At 40.3% G+C, this 16,454-nt stretch overlaps 1 protein-coding gene across 2 annotated transcripts in view; it reads left to right on the top strand.

Annotated features, from left to right (window-relative positions):
• cdk14 (cyclin-dependent kinase 14) overlaps positions 1 to 16,454 on the top strand; it is a 141,378-nt gene that overhangs the window by 85,970 nt on the left and 38,954 nt on the right. For both annotated transcript variants that reach the window (XM_044033115.1, XM_044033117.1), the window contains 2 exons: positions 5,249 to 5,312; positions 10,624 to 10,672. In XM_044033115.1, coding sequence (XP_043889050.1) covers positions 5,249 to 5,312; positions 10,624 to 10,672 — 113 coding nt within the window. The remainder of the gene's footprint in view (positions 1 to 5,248; positions 5,313 to 10,623; positions 10,673 to 16,454) is intronic.

Raw genomic sequence — 16,454 nt, 5'->3', positions numbered from 1 at the left:
TAGTAAGTTTGAGATTTTTTTCCCCGATTAAATAGGGCAAATATGGGACTTTTAATTTGAAATTTTTCTAAAACTATGCAGTAAAAATGGTCCTAACTCAGGACTTCAAGACACTGGGGGATGTAAAGTGAGTCATCCAGAAAGTCACTTGTCTGATTCCTGGCTTCTCTAGACTGTGTTTCAAAGTGTCTTTGGACAAAGACACTGAACCCTGAGTTGTGTATAAACGGGTGTAGATGACATGTAATAGAAAATAGTGCAGCATAAAGATGTGCTATATGACTGGGTTTGAATGGATGAATGACAAAACTGCAGTGTGAACAACCATGTTGATTCATTATTGGATATTTCCTGTTGAATGGAGAGAAATAAGTCATACATGGGTTTTTATAGTCTTTGAACTCTGTTATGTTAAATATTATGATGGGTTAATGCGTCTAGTTAGGGATTTTCTTTGTCAAGGCTGGTGTAACACATTCATCTGTTCCTCTATCACTAATAATCTGACTATAAATGTTACTCTGAATCAGACTTCATTCAGATTATGATGCCCAGTGGTTTGTTGCCTGGTTACAAAGTGTCCTTGAGCAAGGCACTGACTCCCAACTGCTGCTGTGAATGCAGAGCAATTATGACTGACGTCGGCATTATCTTTGAACTGCATGATTTTATAATCCGGTTTGGAGATGAACAGGTCTATTTAATGTGATAAAATCAGATCGTACCACATATCTTAATCCAATTATTTCTTTTTTCTGAGTGTGACCTTATTCAGGTTAATGGGATCACAGTTCGCTATTTGCATGCTATAGTGTTTTATTCAGATTATTGATTTCATTTTTTTGTATCATGGCCGTCCATCTAAACATAGTCACATATTCACTGCAGAAATGAATCGGGGAGAAATTGAATAAGGCATCAGCTGTCCCAGATCATGAGCTCAAAAGGTAATGAGGTGTGAAAATGGTATTATAATGATGCAAGAAGAATGAAAGTGAGAGGGGAATTAAGCAACTGTACAGCATCGCAGACAGCTGATTTGCTGCCAGCAGGAAAGAGAACTCAGTCTAAACATCACCTTCCAACATGAACCAAGCAGTTCAGATTTCAGATTTTAAGGAGGAAGATCAGGAGATTGATCCGTGCAGCACAGACCAACAACATCATTTGTTTATTTTATTGAATTTGGCTTGAGGGGCCTGGTTTTGAGTGAGTGCAGTGTCCCTCTAACATTTAATTCAAAGCCAATAAGAGTGAAACCAGCTAATAATGTTTCAGTATATACAAACAGCTGTGGAGTAAACAGTGGAAAGTATCTATGCACACTCAGATCTCCTCTGGAGTTACAGTGCTTACTTTTAGGTGGACTGTCTCGTTTACCTTCTTTCACTTTTACCTGAATGCCTCTCTTTTTTAAGATAAAACCGACACGCTCTATATCAGCCTTTGTGGAGGCCACTTTGTGGGTGTGTGTTGTCCCCCCTTCTGCACTGCCACTTGCTGCCCTTCTTCCATGTCTGATGTCCTCGTAAAGACTCTGACATTCACAAACAGTCCCAAACCAGCTCTTTACCTCATGCTCCCTCTCTTCACTTCAGAGAGCACTAAAACTGTTCCATCAATAATTCAAGCTCTGCGGACCAGATTGAGATCCACTCACATGTCCACTCGTTCCCCAGTCCTGGTGTAACCCTCCCACAACCTTTCATCTTGTCCAGCCCTGTCTGTGGAAGATCCTCTCTACTGTACATACAGTGTATTTGCAAGGTCAACATTGTTTTTGTTGTATGGGCAGCCTTATTGTAGTGAGTGGGTTGCATCTTCTGATAAAATAATGATTTTCCAAGTTGCAAATGTGTTTATACTAAACTAAAATGTTTGCAGAAGGACTGTGTGCGTTCTGCAGGATTAAAAGAAATAAATAGATGTATTATTTTAGCAATTAAAGGGTCAAAATCTGACAGGAAGAAGCAAAACTGGGAACTAGAAAATGAACGCAGAGGAAAAATTAAATGTAGAATGGGATATAAAGTTACGAGCTGCCCCTTATGAAGGGAGACCTTTTTCCAGGACACCTCTCGCTGTGGCTTGGTTGTAGACCACACACACATTTTCCTGGTCTGGCCAAAAACTTTACATTTTACAGTATTCAAAGAGAAATGACAGATTGTTTAAATATGCATCTTCCTTTGGAAGCTTAGTACCAGATGACCTTGAAGGCAATAACCACATTTCACCATTGAGAACCCTTCCTGCAATTGGCTTAGAGAAGTTTATAACATGGAATATATCATGCACATTTACAATTAAAAACAGAATTGTTTTTGAGTGAGTGGTGTCCAGTAACTGCCTCATTGTTTTGGTCAATGTTACATCTGTAATATTACTGACTTCCTTTGTTGTTGGTTATTTTCTTTCCCTCCCTCTTACTGCATATTACAGTATGTGGCACCTTTTTCAGTTTGTGTATCTGCCTGCTTGGCCATGGGGTCCATGGACGATTAATTATCCATCCCAAACTTATTGGAACTGATTATGGACATGTAAGGGATGCTGACTGTTATGGACTGCCCTCTAGTGGCATGTACTCCAGTATATGTCTGCTTTATACTCTTGAACATGTGATTATATTTTAACCTTGCTTGTAACAAGTAGAAATAAAGAAGTTGGCAAAAATAAGACATAACTAGGTGTAGAAACCAAGTGTTAACTCACTGTGATATCATCATTTTTGGTAATTTTACCATATTTATCTTACCATAAGATACAAAATGGACATCATGTTTCATTAAAGACCTGAAACTAGTGTTTGAGAGCATTTACGCTACAGAAATATGTTTTAATCGCATGATTAATCAAGAGAAAAGTAGGCACATTTGTTCATAGACCTGCACGCAAACCAGTGAGGTCGCCTCCCGATGGCTATTCAAGATCATACTGGTTTCAAACATTTCCACACCGGCCACATCCATTATTCTCTGAAGTCTATGTTGGGATCTGGTTGAATCAGACGGATTATTTTTGCTTATTGATCTGTTTGTGCTTGTTGTGCCTGTATATCTGCCGTTCCAACCCCCTCCTACCCTCCTGATGACTAAATAATTGTAATAGATTCAGTGTTTCTTGTGTTCTTTGTCATGGTGTTTACACTACACTATTGTGTCGTAAAGCAGGTTTAGCTGTACTGTAGGTGTACAATAATGTATGAACGTAATTTCAAGATGACAGGATGGATATTAGATGTTCAGCCAGATCCGTTTGTCTGTGTCGAGAATCCCTCCACTTCCATATTTCTCTCTAAATGTTGCTCTCGGTGTGAAAGTGTCTGCCCTTCTCAAAGGTAATTTTTTGTCCCCCTGGGCATATTGATAGCAGTGCAGTGATTGATATTCACACAGAGGACACACACAGACACACACATAGAAGGGCAGTGTGCAGAGGCTGCAGTCAGCCCTCATGAAGTCAAAGCACTGACCGGTGGACAATGCATCAAAAGTTATAGTTGTAATACTGTAGGTGTCAACGTGTAGCTTGAAAAAAATTGTATACATTGATGTGCAGTAACGTTAGGGCTCAGTAAGAGCAGCTTGGTGCACACTACCTTACCTCCAGAGGTTTAAACTTTTAAACTTTTTTAAATTATATTTTGTTAAGTTAAATTGTTGGTTCTTCTTTATTATTCTTCTTTATTATTCTTCTTATTTGCTGGGCCGACCGGGTTCTGGAGAGACTGATTTTCGTTCTGACCTCATGTCAGAACGAAAATCATGTGTGTTGGTATGACAATAAAGAAATCTTGAATCTTGAATCTTGAAAACTGGAAATGAACAACGTTAAATAGACAAATCTAAAGAACATTAAACATATTCAAAAATATACTTTAGACACATCAAATTTCAAACACAAATTGCTAAAATGGCAGGTGACTTACACACTTTGCATTGCACATCGAATAAGGTTGATTTATCTGTGTGTGGAAATATTTACATTTATTCTATTTTATTTGACAAACTGTACGGCTTTTGTTGTGTTTCAATTCCTCTTATACAACATTTTCCCCTTGACTTTGTCACATTCATTTACAGTAGTCTCAGAACAGGAATAAATTGATGAACACAACACACACACATTTTTGTACCCTTAATAGGGACACTCATAGACATAATGAAAGACATGCTTTCCCTTGCCCCATACCTTACCTTAACTTTCGACACTAAGTGCCTAACCCTAACCCTTAACCTAATCCCAATTCTTAGCTATTAAAAACCTATTTTAAGTTTTGTGAACCATCCATAATGTCCTCACAAGTCAGAATGTCCCCAAAGAGATGGTTTGCATCTTTAAAAAAAAAACTGCCCTCCACAGTCTTGTTGCTCTATGTTGGCCTTGTGATGCTATGATGCCCTCTAGTGGTGCTAGTGTGTCATTACAACAAATATGAGAAACATTGGTGACGGACACACTGTCATTAATCAATCTGATCCAGCTACATTCCTTTAGTTACTAGTTAATTCATTCCAACAATGGATTCACTTCATTCACCTCCATGTTTTCATCCGTGTGTGTGTAGTTGAACATAAGTGATATAATGTGATGTTTATATGGGAGCGATGAAACTGTTTTGTCAGCTGTTAGACACGGGCACAAGGGTTAATGCTTGTGGAAACACGCTAACCTAAAATAGATTATAATCAGGGGGGCGACCAACTGCCTGGATACTCTGCTATGGAAACATAAACGGTGGTTCCCTAAACATTCGCTTTCATTTTCATGCTCATTTTGTCTCCGAGCCTCTTCCAACACCTACAGTGTGTCACGCCAAGTGTTTGTATGCATTACCCTTCCACGGGCGGCGTTAATCAGACATCCTCGGCACAACTCTTTTTTGCTGCAGGAGAGTTCTGCAGAGGGAACTCAGGGATGACTGCGCAATCTGGAAACTATTATGCTACGTCACTGTGATGGATCATGTCGAAGGCATGTCCGCTGCTCTGGGTTTTGTCATCATTAACCCAAACTACGTGCCACAAGCGCTCGGCCAGCGTTTCCATGAAACCTAGTCCGCATCAGGAGATGAGTTTTCTGCTGGAAAAACTTCATGTTTGTCAAACAAGGACACTGAACTATATGATATTACCCCATTATTTTGTGCTCTATAGTACAAAAAACATGTGTTAAATTGTAGTTGAAGCTATGTTTATATGAGAAGTAAATCAAGTTCTTCTCCATATCTTGCTGTCTCTTTTAGGTCCTTGGAACACCGTCTGAAGACACCTGGCCCAGTGTTAACTCCTTGCCTCACTTCAAACCAGGTGAGGCCTCCAATGTCATCAAGCCCTTCTCGGTGATTTGTCACAAACAAAGTAATCTTGGGGGGGAAAACGTTTTCTTTCTTACATACATTTTCACGAGGAAAGGGCTAGAAGCAGAATTAATTATTCAGTTCCAAATCAAAATAACCAGTAAACAGTGTCGGCTTAACAGTGACCATTAAACTCAGTGGCTTGAAATGATTTATTTATGGTGTAAGTTTTATAACGGAGCCGATGAATTATTAATTGGTAACTATTGTCCAAACCTTTTGACATTGTTGCTTTCTGGTTTTCTTGTTAAACAAATGTGGGAAAGTTGCAGTAGAAACACTTGATCTTAGATTCTCAGGAACCAAATCCTCCATATGAAGTGTTTTTCCACATGTTAGTTTATTAGCAACCATCGTTACAACTACACTATATGGACAAAAGGATCCGGACGCTTGACCGGTGGTTGTCTAGTGTACACAGAAGAAAATTGACCCAAACAAAAACATCTCCAGTGACCCATCTATGGGTCCTGACCCAGTCTTCAGGAAAGCCTACTTTACTGTATATGTGGATCAGTAATATTTGTTTCCTGACATCTTGAAAGGTTGACTGTTGACCTTTAAAAGACAAAACCCATCCATCTATCCATCCATCTGCTGTGCCAATCTCAGCTGACATAGGGCGAAAGGCGGGGTCGCCAGTCCATCACAGGGCAACATATAGAGACAAACAACCATTCACTCTCACACTCACGGTCAATTTAGAGTGTCCACTCTATCTAATCCCCATATTGCATGTTTTTGGACTGTGGGAGGAAGCCGGAGAACCCACGCACACACGGGGAGAACATGCAAACTCCATGCAGAAAGGTCCTTGTTCCCACCGGGTTGCAAAACCTGGGTCTTCTTTCTGCAGTAGCAAGAGTGCTAACCACTTCACCAACCGTGTGGGCCAATACAAAACCCAACGGTACAAAAACAAAATAAGGCAAAACAAGATTCACCAACGTTCGTACGGTACATACAACATCCTGTGCATTGGTAATAAAATGCCATCAAAATGTGAACACCTGAGATATAGGCTACATGCTACCACCGTAATCCTTGTACATCATAGCCTATGATCATCCAGTTACACAAACAATTATACAGTGGGTATAACCCTGACCCTCAAATCTAACCAATGGGTTTGTCTGTGTACAGCTGTGGCATCAGGAGCGGGGGGGCGGCTCTGCCAGGGCAGTGGTGCCCTCTGGGAGCTCATTAGGGCTTTTTAGAAGCAACATGAATAGAGACTGCAGATTAGTGTTGCAGCTGATGGAGGGCAGAAGAGCTGGAGTGGAGGCGAGGAGAAAGGGGGACAGGCGAGGGCGACCGTAAAGAGCTTCAGAGTAATGGTGAGGGCCAGTGAGGCATCACGGCGCTACGTACGCCAGCCTGTTATCTCCAGTGGCCAATTAGTGACCAAATGGTGTGACCCTCACACATACACAACACATACTAATGTAATCTGTGGTCCTGTGGCCTTGGCGATAGTTGGCTCTTGTTAGCCTCTCGCACACTGTGCTGAACAGCTGTGCAGCTGTCTGACACACACACACACACACACACACATAGGTTTGCACAGCTATTTTTGCCAGGTCACTGCATTGACTTCCGTTCATTTTGGCAGCCGAAACTACAGCCATTACCAGTTAATACCTTACCATAACCTTAAACTAACCAAATTTCCCATTTCAATCCTTACTCTAAACAGAGGTTCTGGCTCTTGAGGACCGATCTTTGATCTCCATGAAGACTACCAGTCTCAAAAAGGCAGTGTTTATACCTGATAACCTGAAATAGACTACACATTCACACACACGTCTGCAGATCTGTGCTGTTCCGGTTGCATTCCACTTTATTTATATAGAGACATAGATAGATTTGACTGAAATACAGTAAAACTCCAAAAATAAAAGACACTAAAAGACAGACAGAGACCACAGAATTTTCATGCTGGGTTAAAAGCCAAGGAGTAAAAGTGATTTTCCAGAGTGGAGGCCAGCATTGTTAACATGCACTAAAAAAAAGAGATGTTACCAGAGATGGATAAATGTAACCACATGTTGATGTTACATAAAGCAGCATGAAGCCTCAGAGTACGCAGTGATTACAGCGTATCATGTAATCAATACGTTGTGAATGATTATAGTGTGGTCGTAGTTTATGTATTTATAGTTGCTTGGATTTATATGATTCTATTGTCATTTATTCTGTGAAGATTGGGCACAAAATGTTAATGTGATTGTGAATTATGATGATCTTTTTGAACATGGCGACAGCTGACCTTCGAACCAGGCAAAAATACGGCTGCAGACGACTTTAAACTAAATCCACTTTTGTTGTTTGTTTGTTCTTAACATAAAGGGGATAGTCATTTTTAAAATAAAGGTTTAGATGTAGTCTGAAATAAAACACAACCGCAACATGTGGTTGTGTTTATTTCTCAGCACATGTGGCTAAAATGTGTACTTTAAACTTTAGTCTTTATTTATTGCTACTGAAACTGCAGACAGTGAGCACAGGAGGAGGAAAAAAAAAGGGGGTCTGTTTTCCACTTGTTCACATGTCGGCACGTTTATGAATTAAATAAATCTGTTGCTAAAGTTCAAAAACATTAAGTTATAATTGTTGTTGTTGTGACAACAGCTCTGTCAATACTTAGTATGACAACGACATTACATTTGAGCCGTTCATGTGCAGTGGTGAGCAGCAGGTGGCAGTAGAGAAACAGTTTGGAAGCGTTCTGTGATCACAGAGCAGCTCAGTCCTCCTCTGAACTGACATTCTTCTTTTCCAAATCCCAGTTTTTGTATCACTCCACCGCTTATGATTCATCACATTTAACTTTACTTCCACGTGCACAACACTTTCCATCATCCTTTTTTTTTTTCTCTCTGCAAGGTCTCATTTAGGTTTGGATCCCAGACTCGACCTCACAGTGGAGGCTGCTCTACATTTCTCTGCGGTCGTGAAAAGGGTTTTGCAGATACTTACTCACTTCTAGTCTTTAGCCCTGTCTCCAGCTTAATGCCCTACTCATTTTACACTGGACAAATTTGATCTGTAAATGTAATTACTGTAATGAGCGATGGGCGAGTTCCCCAGGATGACCACTGACGTTTTTATGGTCTGGGTTTTTGTAACTTGAACAGAGGGCAGAGGGATATCAAAACTAATATTAGCATAGAGGGTGAAAATTCAATATATGTCGTATAATAGTTTTATATTCTGACAGCTATCACTGATCTACAGTTCCTCAGGGCTTTTAAAAATTGTCTCTCACGGCAGCTATGGGAAGGAAGTTAGCCAATCACTGACAGCAGCTTTAAACGACCACATCCAGTTAAATCTTTCAACTCAAACAGACAGTTTATAACTACACATGTTAAAATACAATACATTACATGTATCACCCATACCAGGACTGCAATAATTACTAAGTTCAGGGGCCACATACACCACAATTTAATCCCAAGTGGGTCGGACCAGTCAAATAACAGCATGTTAACCTATTACAACCTATTTTAACAACAAGCACTCAAAATGTTTCCCTTTATTTTACATTAAATGAAGTATCCTATCACAAAACATAATATGGACAACCTGAAATGTCTTGAGAAAAACAAGTGAAATTTCAATAATATCATGTCTAAGCCATTTACATGTATCTGTAATTTATGATTAGATTCTAATCATAATGTGATTTTTTTACAAATTCATCCTGGGGGCGGATTGGACCCACTGGTGGGCCAGTTCTGGCCCATAGGCCATACGTTTGACTCCCCTGATTTAGATAATCAATAATGCGGTTTTAGAGTTGTGTTTTTTTATAATTAAAACATGCTTTCTGGCTTTACAGCCTCTTAAATGTGAGTATTTACTGATTCTATTGCTCCAGTTGACTGAATCATTTTGGTTTGTGGACACTGATCAACATTTTCTGACATTTTATGGCCCAAACAAGTACTGGATTACGCGAGAAAATAATCCACAGATTCATCAGTTATGAAAATAATGGTTAGTTGCAGCTCTAATCCATACATATACTGTGTATATATACAGTGTATACATATACATATATATATATATATATATACATACATGCAGCACATGCACACAATATCTATACTTCTTATCATTGTAGGTATATGAGCCTATTACATATAATATAATGTAATATAATATAATATACAGTAATATAATATAATATACAGTAATATAATGTAATATAATATACATGTATATATTGTAGTAATGCCATAACTCAAATCTAAATAGTATGTGAGAATTCAGGCTGGCAGTCTTCACCTCTGTGGGACGTGTGGTCAGGTCAGGCCGACTCTGGCACTGCCCAGTCTGACTGGAGCCACTGTTGGGGAGCTGGCAGGCTGGACGCTGACCCTGACAGACAGTTGGGTGGCTGGCTTGCAGGATTAGGCTGGCAGTGAGAAAGGGTGGGCTAACTCGCTGGGTGGCTGGCTAGCTGGGTATGGAAGCCTGTCAGTTGGCAGCTCAGCTTGACGGTGTGTCCACATGGCAGCTTTGGACGAGATGAAGAGAACAGTGTGGCGTAACAAACATAGCTGTGTCAATATGGGGGAGAAAGTGACTCACAACGAAAAAACAAACAAAAAACACCTGAAAAATCTGACAATTTAAAGTGGTTGTGCCAAAAAACTGTTTGTAATCTCTGACACAACCATCCCATTTATCCAGAATACCTTATGGATGTGTCCATTTAACTCAAAACAAGCCAAGTTCCCTTTCCACTAGACCCATGGCACTCAAACTGTGGTACATGAATTCTGATTGGAAAATCAGAAAATACTTTGTGATCGGAGTGGAGCTGAGGAATTTTGAGTGCGTTGAAAATGAACAAATAACAAAGAAATTATAGTCAGTTAAATAGTAATAGAGTCACCTTATCTCTCGATCCATCTTAATCTAATTTCACTACACCAGTGTGTGAAGTACGGGTGAGGAAGAGGAGGATGATCATTTGGTATGACGACTGAAAATGTGTACCTGAAAGTATGTATCACATCTGTAATATACAAAAATGCAATCTTTGTTTTACTTGTCTAATGGAATTAACCACACTAAAACAATAGACCCTGATCATGTGATTATGACATCACGGTCAAAGCAAATATCATGTAATGTATGTTGTTGCAGCATTTACTGTCTTTTTTCCCCACATCATTTGATATGTTGATATTTAAAGTGTTATAGGGTGGATATGTCACATTTAATTGTTATGTTTCTTCTCTTTACAGAACGCTTTACAGTGTACAGCGCTAAGAAGCTCAGGCAAGCGTGGAATAAGTAAGTTCTGACTATACACTATACGTGTGTGTGTGTGGGGACATTTGACCTTGTGGGGACATTTGACCTTGTGGGGACATTTTGTCTGGGCTCCACAACTTTAAAGGGGTTTTGAGGGTTAGGGTAAGAATTAGGTTAAGGTAAAGGGCTAGGGAATGCATTATGTTAATATTGTGTCTAATGTTTGTGTTTTATTTATTTTCCGCATATAAAATAATTGAAAAATGTGCAATACATTAATTCCAATGACGTATGTGGATACACTGAAAATGATATCAAGGCTGTATTAGTAATGACAAAAGAAAGGCAGTCCATATGGAAACAATGATTCAGGTTTTTTTTGTTTTGTTTTGTTTTTAAAAAGGGTGATTTCATGGTTCTTTAAATTGCTGTGGAGGCAAATTTGCAAAAATATTCAGACCGAGAGAAGCTCTGGGTGGGATAGATATGAACTTGATAATTGCATATGAATATGTAATGTGCATCTATTATTAAACAGGTTTTCCATAAGATGTTTTTGACACACCATTACCATTTATATTGTCTTAAAAGTCAAATTCCCTGCACACTCTACACACACTCTACACACACACACATGCAGTACCAATAACATACAGACTTCCTGCTGTACACACATGTGAGACCTAACTGAGGGACACCAGGTGGTGTGTGTATTGTAGGAAAAGGATATGGTGGCACAGTCTGGGGCTTCTTTTTTGCCTCAGGCATACATCTGGAGAGGAGAGCACGGAGAGCAGTGAGAGGTGTGTGTGTGTCTATGTGTGTGTGTCTGTGTGTGTGTGCGTGTCATGTCCACAGGGAAATTTAAAATACAAGCACGCATGTGATTTATATGAATCTCTAGCCTTTACTTTTCTGACATGAAGATACTGCCGCTACCATTAGCATGTACCTCTACTATTTATCAAATACTGTCATTAATGTCCATTTATTACCAGATAATCTGTTTTAAATTTGAGACTATGAAACACCGTCCCAGGTCAGGAATAGTGGGGCGGATGATTGACAGTTTTGATGTCATCCTTTGCTTGGACTTATTTGATCAGTGGATCTGAACATCACCTTTGACCAGGTTTTGATATGTGACAGCAGCCTGACATGGCACGAGGGAATAAAAACAGTCAAACCAGTGAAAGTGTAAAGTAGCGTACTGTTGCTATCTATGATCATATGGTGCACATAATGAACAGAGGGGTCATGAGGTCATCGGGCGCCATGACACTGCCTGCCGCAAGATCTGCACCTTCAAGATCAAGAGATATTACATAACAACAAAAAAACTATAAAACTCATCATTCCCAACTTCATTTAATAGTTAATAACTTTAAATAGACAGTATATGATGATGTTTTTAATGGAGAGTTTAATTAATGTTACAGTGCACTCTCCAGGGTTCCCACAAAATCTTTGAAGATTTGTGAATATTATCCTAAATCGACATGGGTCATTGAAAGTGCTTGAAAAAAAAAGTTACAATAGGTTGATATTTAGGTAAACATCTCCCCCCCGCCGATGTGCCCTTGTTTGTTATGATGCCTCCTACTGTTTCATGCACCCTGCATTGCTTGATGTAGGTCGGATAGGCCTACGCAGAACAAATGCAAGTTACCATGCAAGATCTGCAAATGGATAAAAGTGGACGCTATGGGCGAAGCGGCTCTTACGAGTTGCCCTCCTTTCTTAAGCTGTGTCAACACATTTGGTCTTTGAATTGGAACTAATTGGTCCTGGGTAGTCCTTAAAAAGTTCTTGTATTTGATGTCAAACAAGGTATTGGAAACCTGACTCTCCCCACTCTCTGAAATACGAAGAGTGCGTTTAATGTCCGGATGCAGAAAAGTGGTGAAAGTGGTGAGAAATAGTGGTGTAGAGTGGCCATCTTGAATTTTGAGGTTTGGCCATGAGGAGTTTGAACAAGTAAACAACCTGGCTTACATCAGCTGGCACGTCCAATGGAAACGTGTCTGGTAAGTCATAAATTACAGCCTGTGCCCCAGTACAAGTGAAACATGCTATAATTAAGAATTAATCACCTAACTGTTAACGTCAGTCAGTCTATAAATGGATCAGTGGTTAAGATTTGAGTATGGACACCTTTGGGCTTGGTTAACAATTGACTCACACCATACTGTGATGATGCAAAGTATGAAGCGTATGTAAGGAGTTTGTTTGATTGATCAAGAGCGTAAACGTTCTTCGAACCTTAAACAAGCAGAGGAGGATTTGGACACGCGCTTAAATGCACTTCAAAACCAAAAGCATTGATTTTGAAAATAAAGCTCCATGGCTTAAAAAAAACAGCTTTTTGTGTGTGTACTTTGATCAAAGAAAGATGTCAGTCACTTTCTGCTGTGGGGAGGGCGGCAGGGGCAGCACAGGCAGCTTGTTGGGCCTCACCTCTCCCAGGTCCTGTTTGTTCTATCACCATGCACCACTGACGATGGAATGCTTTTCACTGCTGTGAATGTGTCACCACCTGTAGCCGTTTGATAGATGGAGCAGATACGATCCGTGTCACTGCAGATGTGCACTTATTCATCTGTGCTCGCTCGCTGACCGCAGTTGCGGCAAGGAATGTGTACCTACGAGCTTTCAGCGACCAACGGGCTTATCTCCACGTGATTTCACACCTGCACGTTTATCTGTTCTGACTCCATGTTATTACACCTACAGGGTTGTTGTGGCCTGTAGTGCTGTCTTTAGGCCAACACCCAATCCAATCCAACTTTCTTTGTTAAGTACTTTAAACAAACCACATTGGACCAGTAGTAAAAGGTTCAAAATGACATAAAACAGCATAAAATAAAATAAAAAACACAAAAAGAAATAGAAGCCATACAATAAAAAAAACAATATGATCAATTCAAATTAAAATAAATAAAAATCAACGTCTCATGACGTGTCAAAGGCCACTGAGAAAAGGTGGGTTTTATGGAGGGATTTAAAAAACAGACAAGGACGAGGCCTGTCTTATGTGCAGAGGCAGATCATTCCAAAGTTTTGGAACTGCGTCAGCGAAGGCACGATCCCTGAGCTGAGCTTCCGCTTGGTTTAAGCCACACTCAGGAGCAGCTGATCAGCTGACCTGAGAGAGGGCGAGCGAGCGGGTGAATATGGGTGTAGAAGCTCAGAGAGGTAGGGCGCGGCTAGGCCATTCAGGGATTTAAAAACAAATAAAATCATTTTAAAATCCATCCTGAAGTGTATGGGCAGCCAGCCAACATGTACCACATTGTTTGTGAGTCATGTTAAATGATTAGATTGCTTTAACTATGTCATGGTCCAGCTCAGGAGCGGAAAATGAAGCAATGCTTATTTTTCTCCTCTTAACAATATAAAATTAACAGTCGTCCTAATGAAGAACCAAAATACATAACTATACAAAAACCAGGACAGAAGCAAAGTGGAGCAGGCCAACCCCAGGGTAGGGCTGTTGTCTTACTTTGTATTGTTTGGAAGATACTAAACAGGTTAGACCAGGGCGGCTGAGGGAGCCTACAGCCACAGTAATTTGAACTTTATTTAACGTGCAGTTTTTGTATGCCTTCGGGGCCAATTTGTCACTTTTATTAATGATATTTTATCTTGTTAAATTAGTGGTCAAACACTTTAGGCTGATGACACTGTCTTAAGCTAATGACGCTAAAACACAACCCCGGAACGTAGGCGTCCCGTTCATTGACAAATGTTATATTTAACTAGCACACTAGGAAACCTGTTGTGAAGCCATAAAAAAACACAAGACAAAGTTTTTTTTTTGTTTGGTTTACAGTGATGTAATTTACAGACATGCCTCCACACTCAGGCCCTTAGACATGGTTTACCACTCAGCCCTGAGGTTTATTAATGGCGACAACTACAACACTTTGTCTGGTTGGTGTTTTTTGACAGAAAGATGAAAAACCCTTTGATATCTGTTTATCTGTATCTGCTTTGATTGAAAAGTTACATTCTATATTTCACGCTTGTTTCTCTGGTCCTCTTTAACTCGAGTCGAGTCGAGTCGAGTATGGTTCATCTCGCGATCTTCTGCAGCATGACCGAAAAGTGAATTCTGTCTTATCGCCTGGACGCTTCAGGTCTTTACTTAACAACCACCCTCTGTTGGCCTGTCTCATGTCTTTGTTCTTATGTTTCAGTAGCTTTTAACACTTTGAGGGTTAAAAGCTGAGCATATCACACACGGCACGTTTGTATTAAACCAGTTATGTGACGGTTTGTGCTATTAATTCCTGAAAGCTGAGAATTTGCAAGTCAAAGCCAGCATGTGGTTATTACGGTAATTTCAACTCGTGCTGTTGCAGGAAGCCGGCAAATCAGCGTCTTTGTCACCAGAGAGGAGAGAGTTGGAAAAACCTGTACATTGTTTCCATTTTTTGGACACTGAGACAAAAACTCAAACAAATGTTATTATTTTTTAAGTTTAACATGCAACACCGGGTTTTTCTAAATAAAACTTTTAGTTTATCTTGTTAATGCACCGTTTTAACATGCAGTAAGTTGTCCAGACGGACATTTTGAGGCTCAGGTTTTAAAGGGTTAAGCTTACAGACCAGACGGGAAGTGATCTTTTTTTTTGGTTGATTTGGTTGTGTCGGGAACGGTGAATGGACGTGGAGTGTAACATAACTGAAGAACATAGATTTGGCTTCTGGGACGTGCTGCAAAACCCCGACGAGAAGTCTAGCATGTTAGAATTAATTCTATTTTCCTGCCTAATCTCCTATGACATACTCCTGGACGTTGACCAATAGGAGAACAGAGCGATCTGACATAAACATGGCAAAGAGGAAGAGGGATGCTGCTGCTGCTGCTGTGAGGTGTTCGTGACACCAAAGAATGTTCTGTTGAGCTTTGACGTCTCCTCAAGGGACAACAAAAACATTTAAAAATACCATTAATATGGGTAAAATGTCACAGCTCAGGAGAAGACTTAAGGCCAGCAATGGCTTGGACTGAACCAACTCAAAGGGTGGTCCATTTTCCAACAGCATACTTTCACACAGACTAGTTTGCCTTTAGATTTTTTTGCAGCCGAGTTGCACGGAATGTTCCAGCAGCTTGAGAACGAGCAGAGAAGAGGCCCTGATGGACTTCATTAACTTTATCCCTGCCTCGTTCCTGAGTGGTGTTGATGAGCTGAGCTGAGATTTATCCTCCCTCTGTCTCTTTGCCGATAAGTCGAGTTGAGATCCCCATCGAGAGCCATGGGAGCGTCTGTCAGAGTGCTTGACTAGGGAGCCAACCATGAGACGTCGACAGAACATGAGAAGCGCTGTGAGTGCTGCGCGCAGCAGGCCAGTGAGCGGCGCTGAATAACATCATGTTTATTTAATGCACTGGATGCCTAATTACTGACTGAATTTGTTGCTCCTCTTTTTTCTCCAGTCTTTTTTATTTTCCCCCCACAGCGCTGCTAGGTAGCGCTGGTTCAGGAGTTCAGTGACTCCCAGTGCAAACTCTCAGACATGCACTCACATATGTTCAAACACAACTTGCATGTATCTGGGCTCCTGCTTTGATGAACACTTTGTGTTTCTCGCAGTGGCCGGGACACCATATGTGATGCAAGTGTATGTATGTGTGTGTGTGTGTTTGTATTTATATCTTTGTGAGGTCCCAAAAATTGTAAAACCCATCTTTTTGGGGACATTTTGTCTGGGCCTCACAACTTTAAAGGGCTTTTTCAGGTTTAAAACTGGTTTTAGGGTTAGGTGCTTAGTTGCGATGGTTAAGGTTAGGGTCCTCACTAAGCGATAAA

The sequence above is a fragment of the Solea senegalensis genome, linkage group LG9, assembly GCF_019176455.1.
Source record: "Solea senegalensis isolate Sse05_10M linkage group LG9, IFAPA_SoseM_1, whole genome shotgun sequence".
In the NCBI taxonomy this organism is placed as follows: Eukaryota; Metazoa; Chordata; class Actinopteri; order Pleuronectiformes; family Soleidae; genus Solea; species Solea senegalensis.
This window is presented reverse-complemented; position numbering and strand designations above follow the sequence as displayed.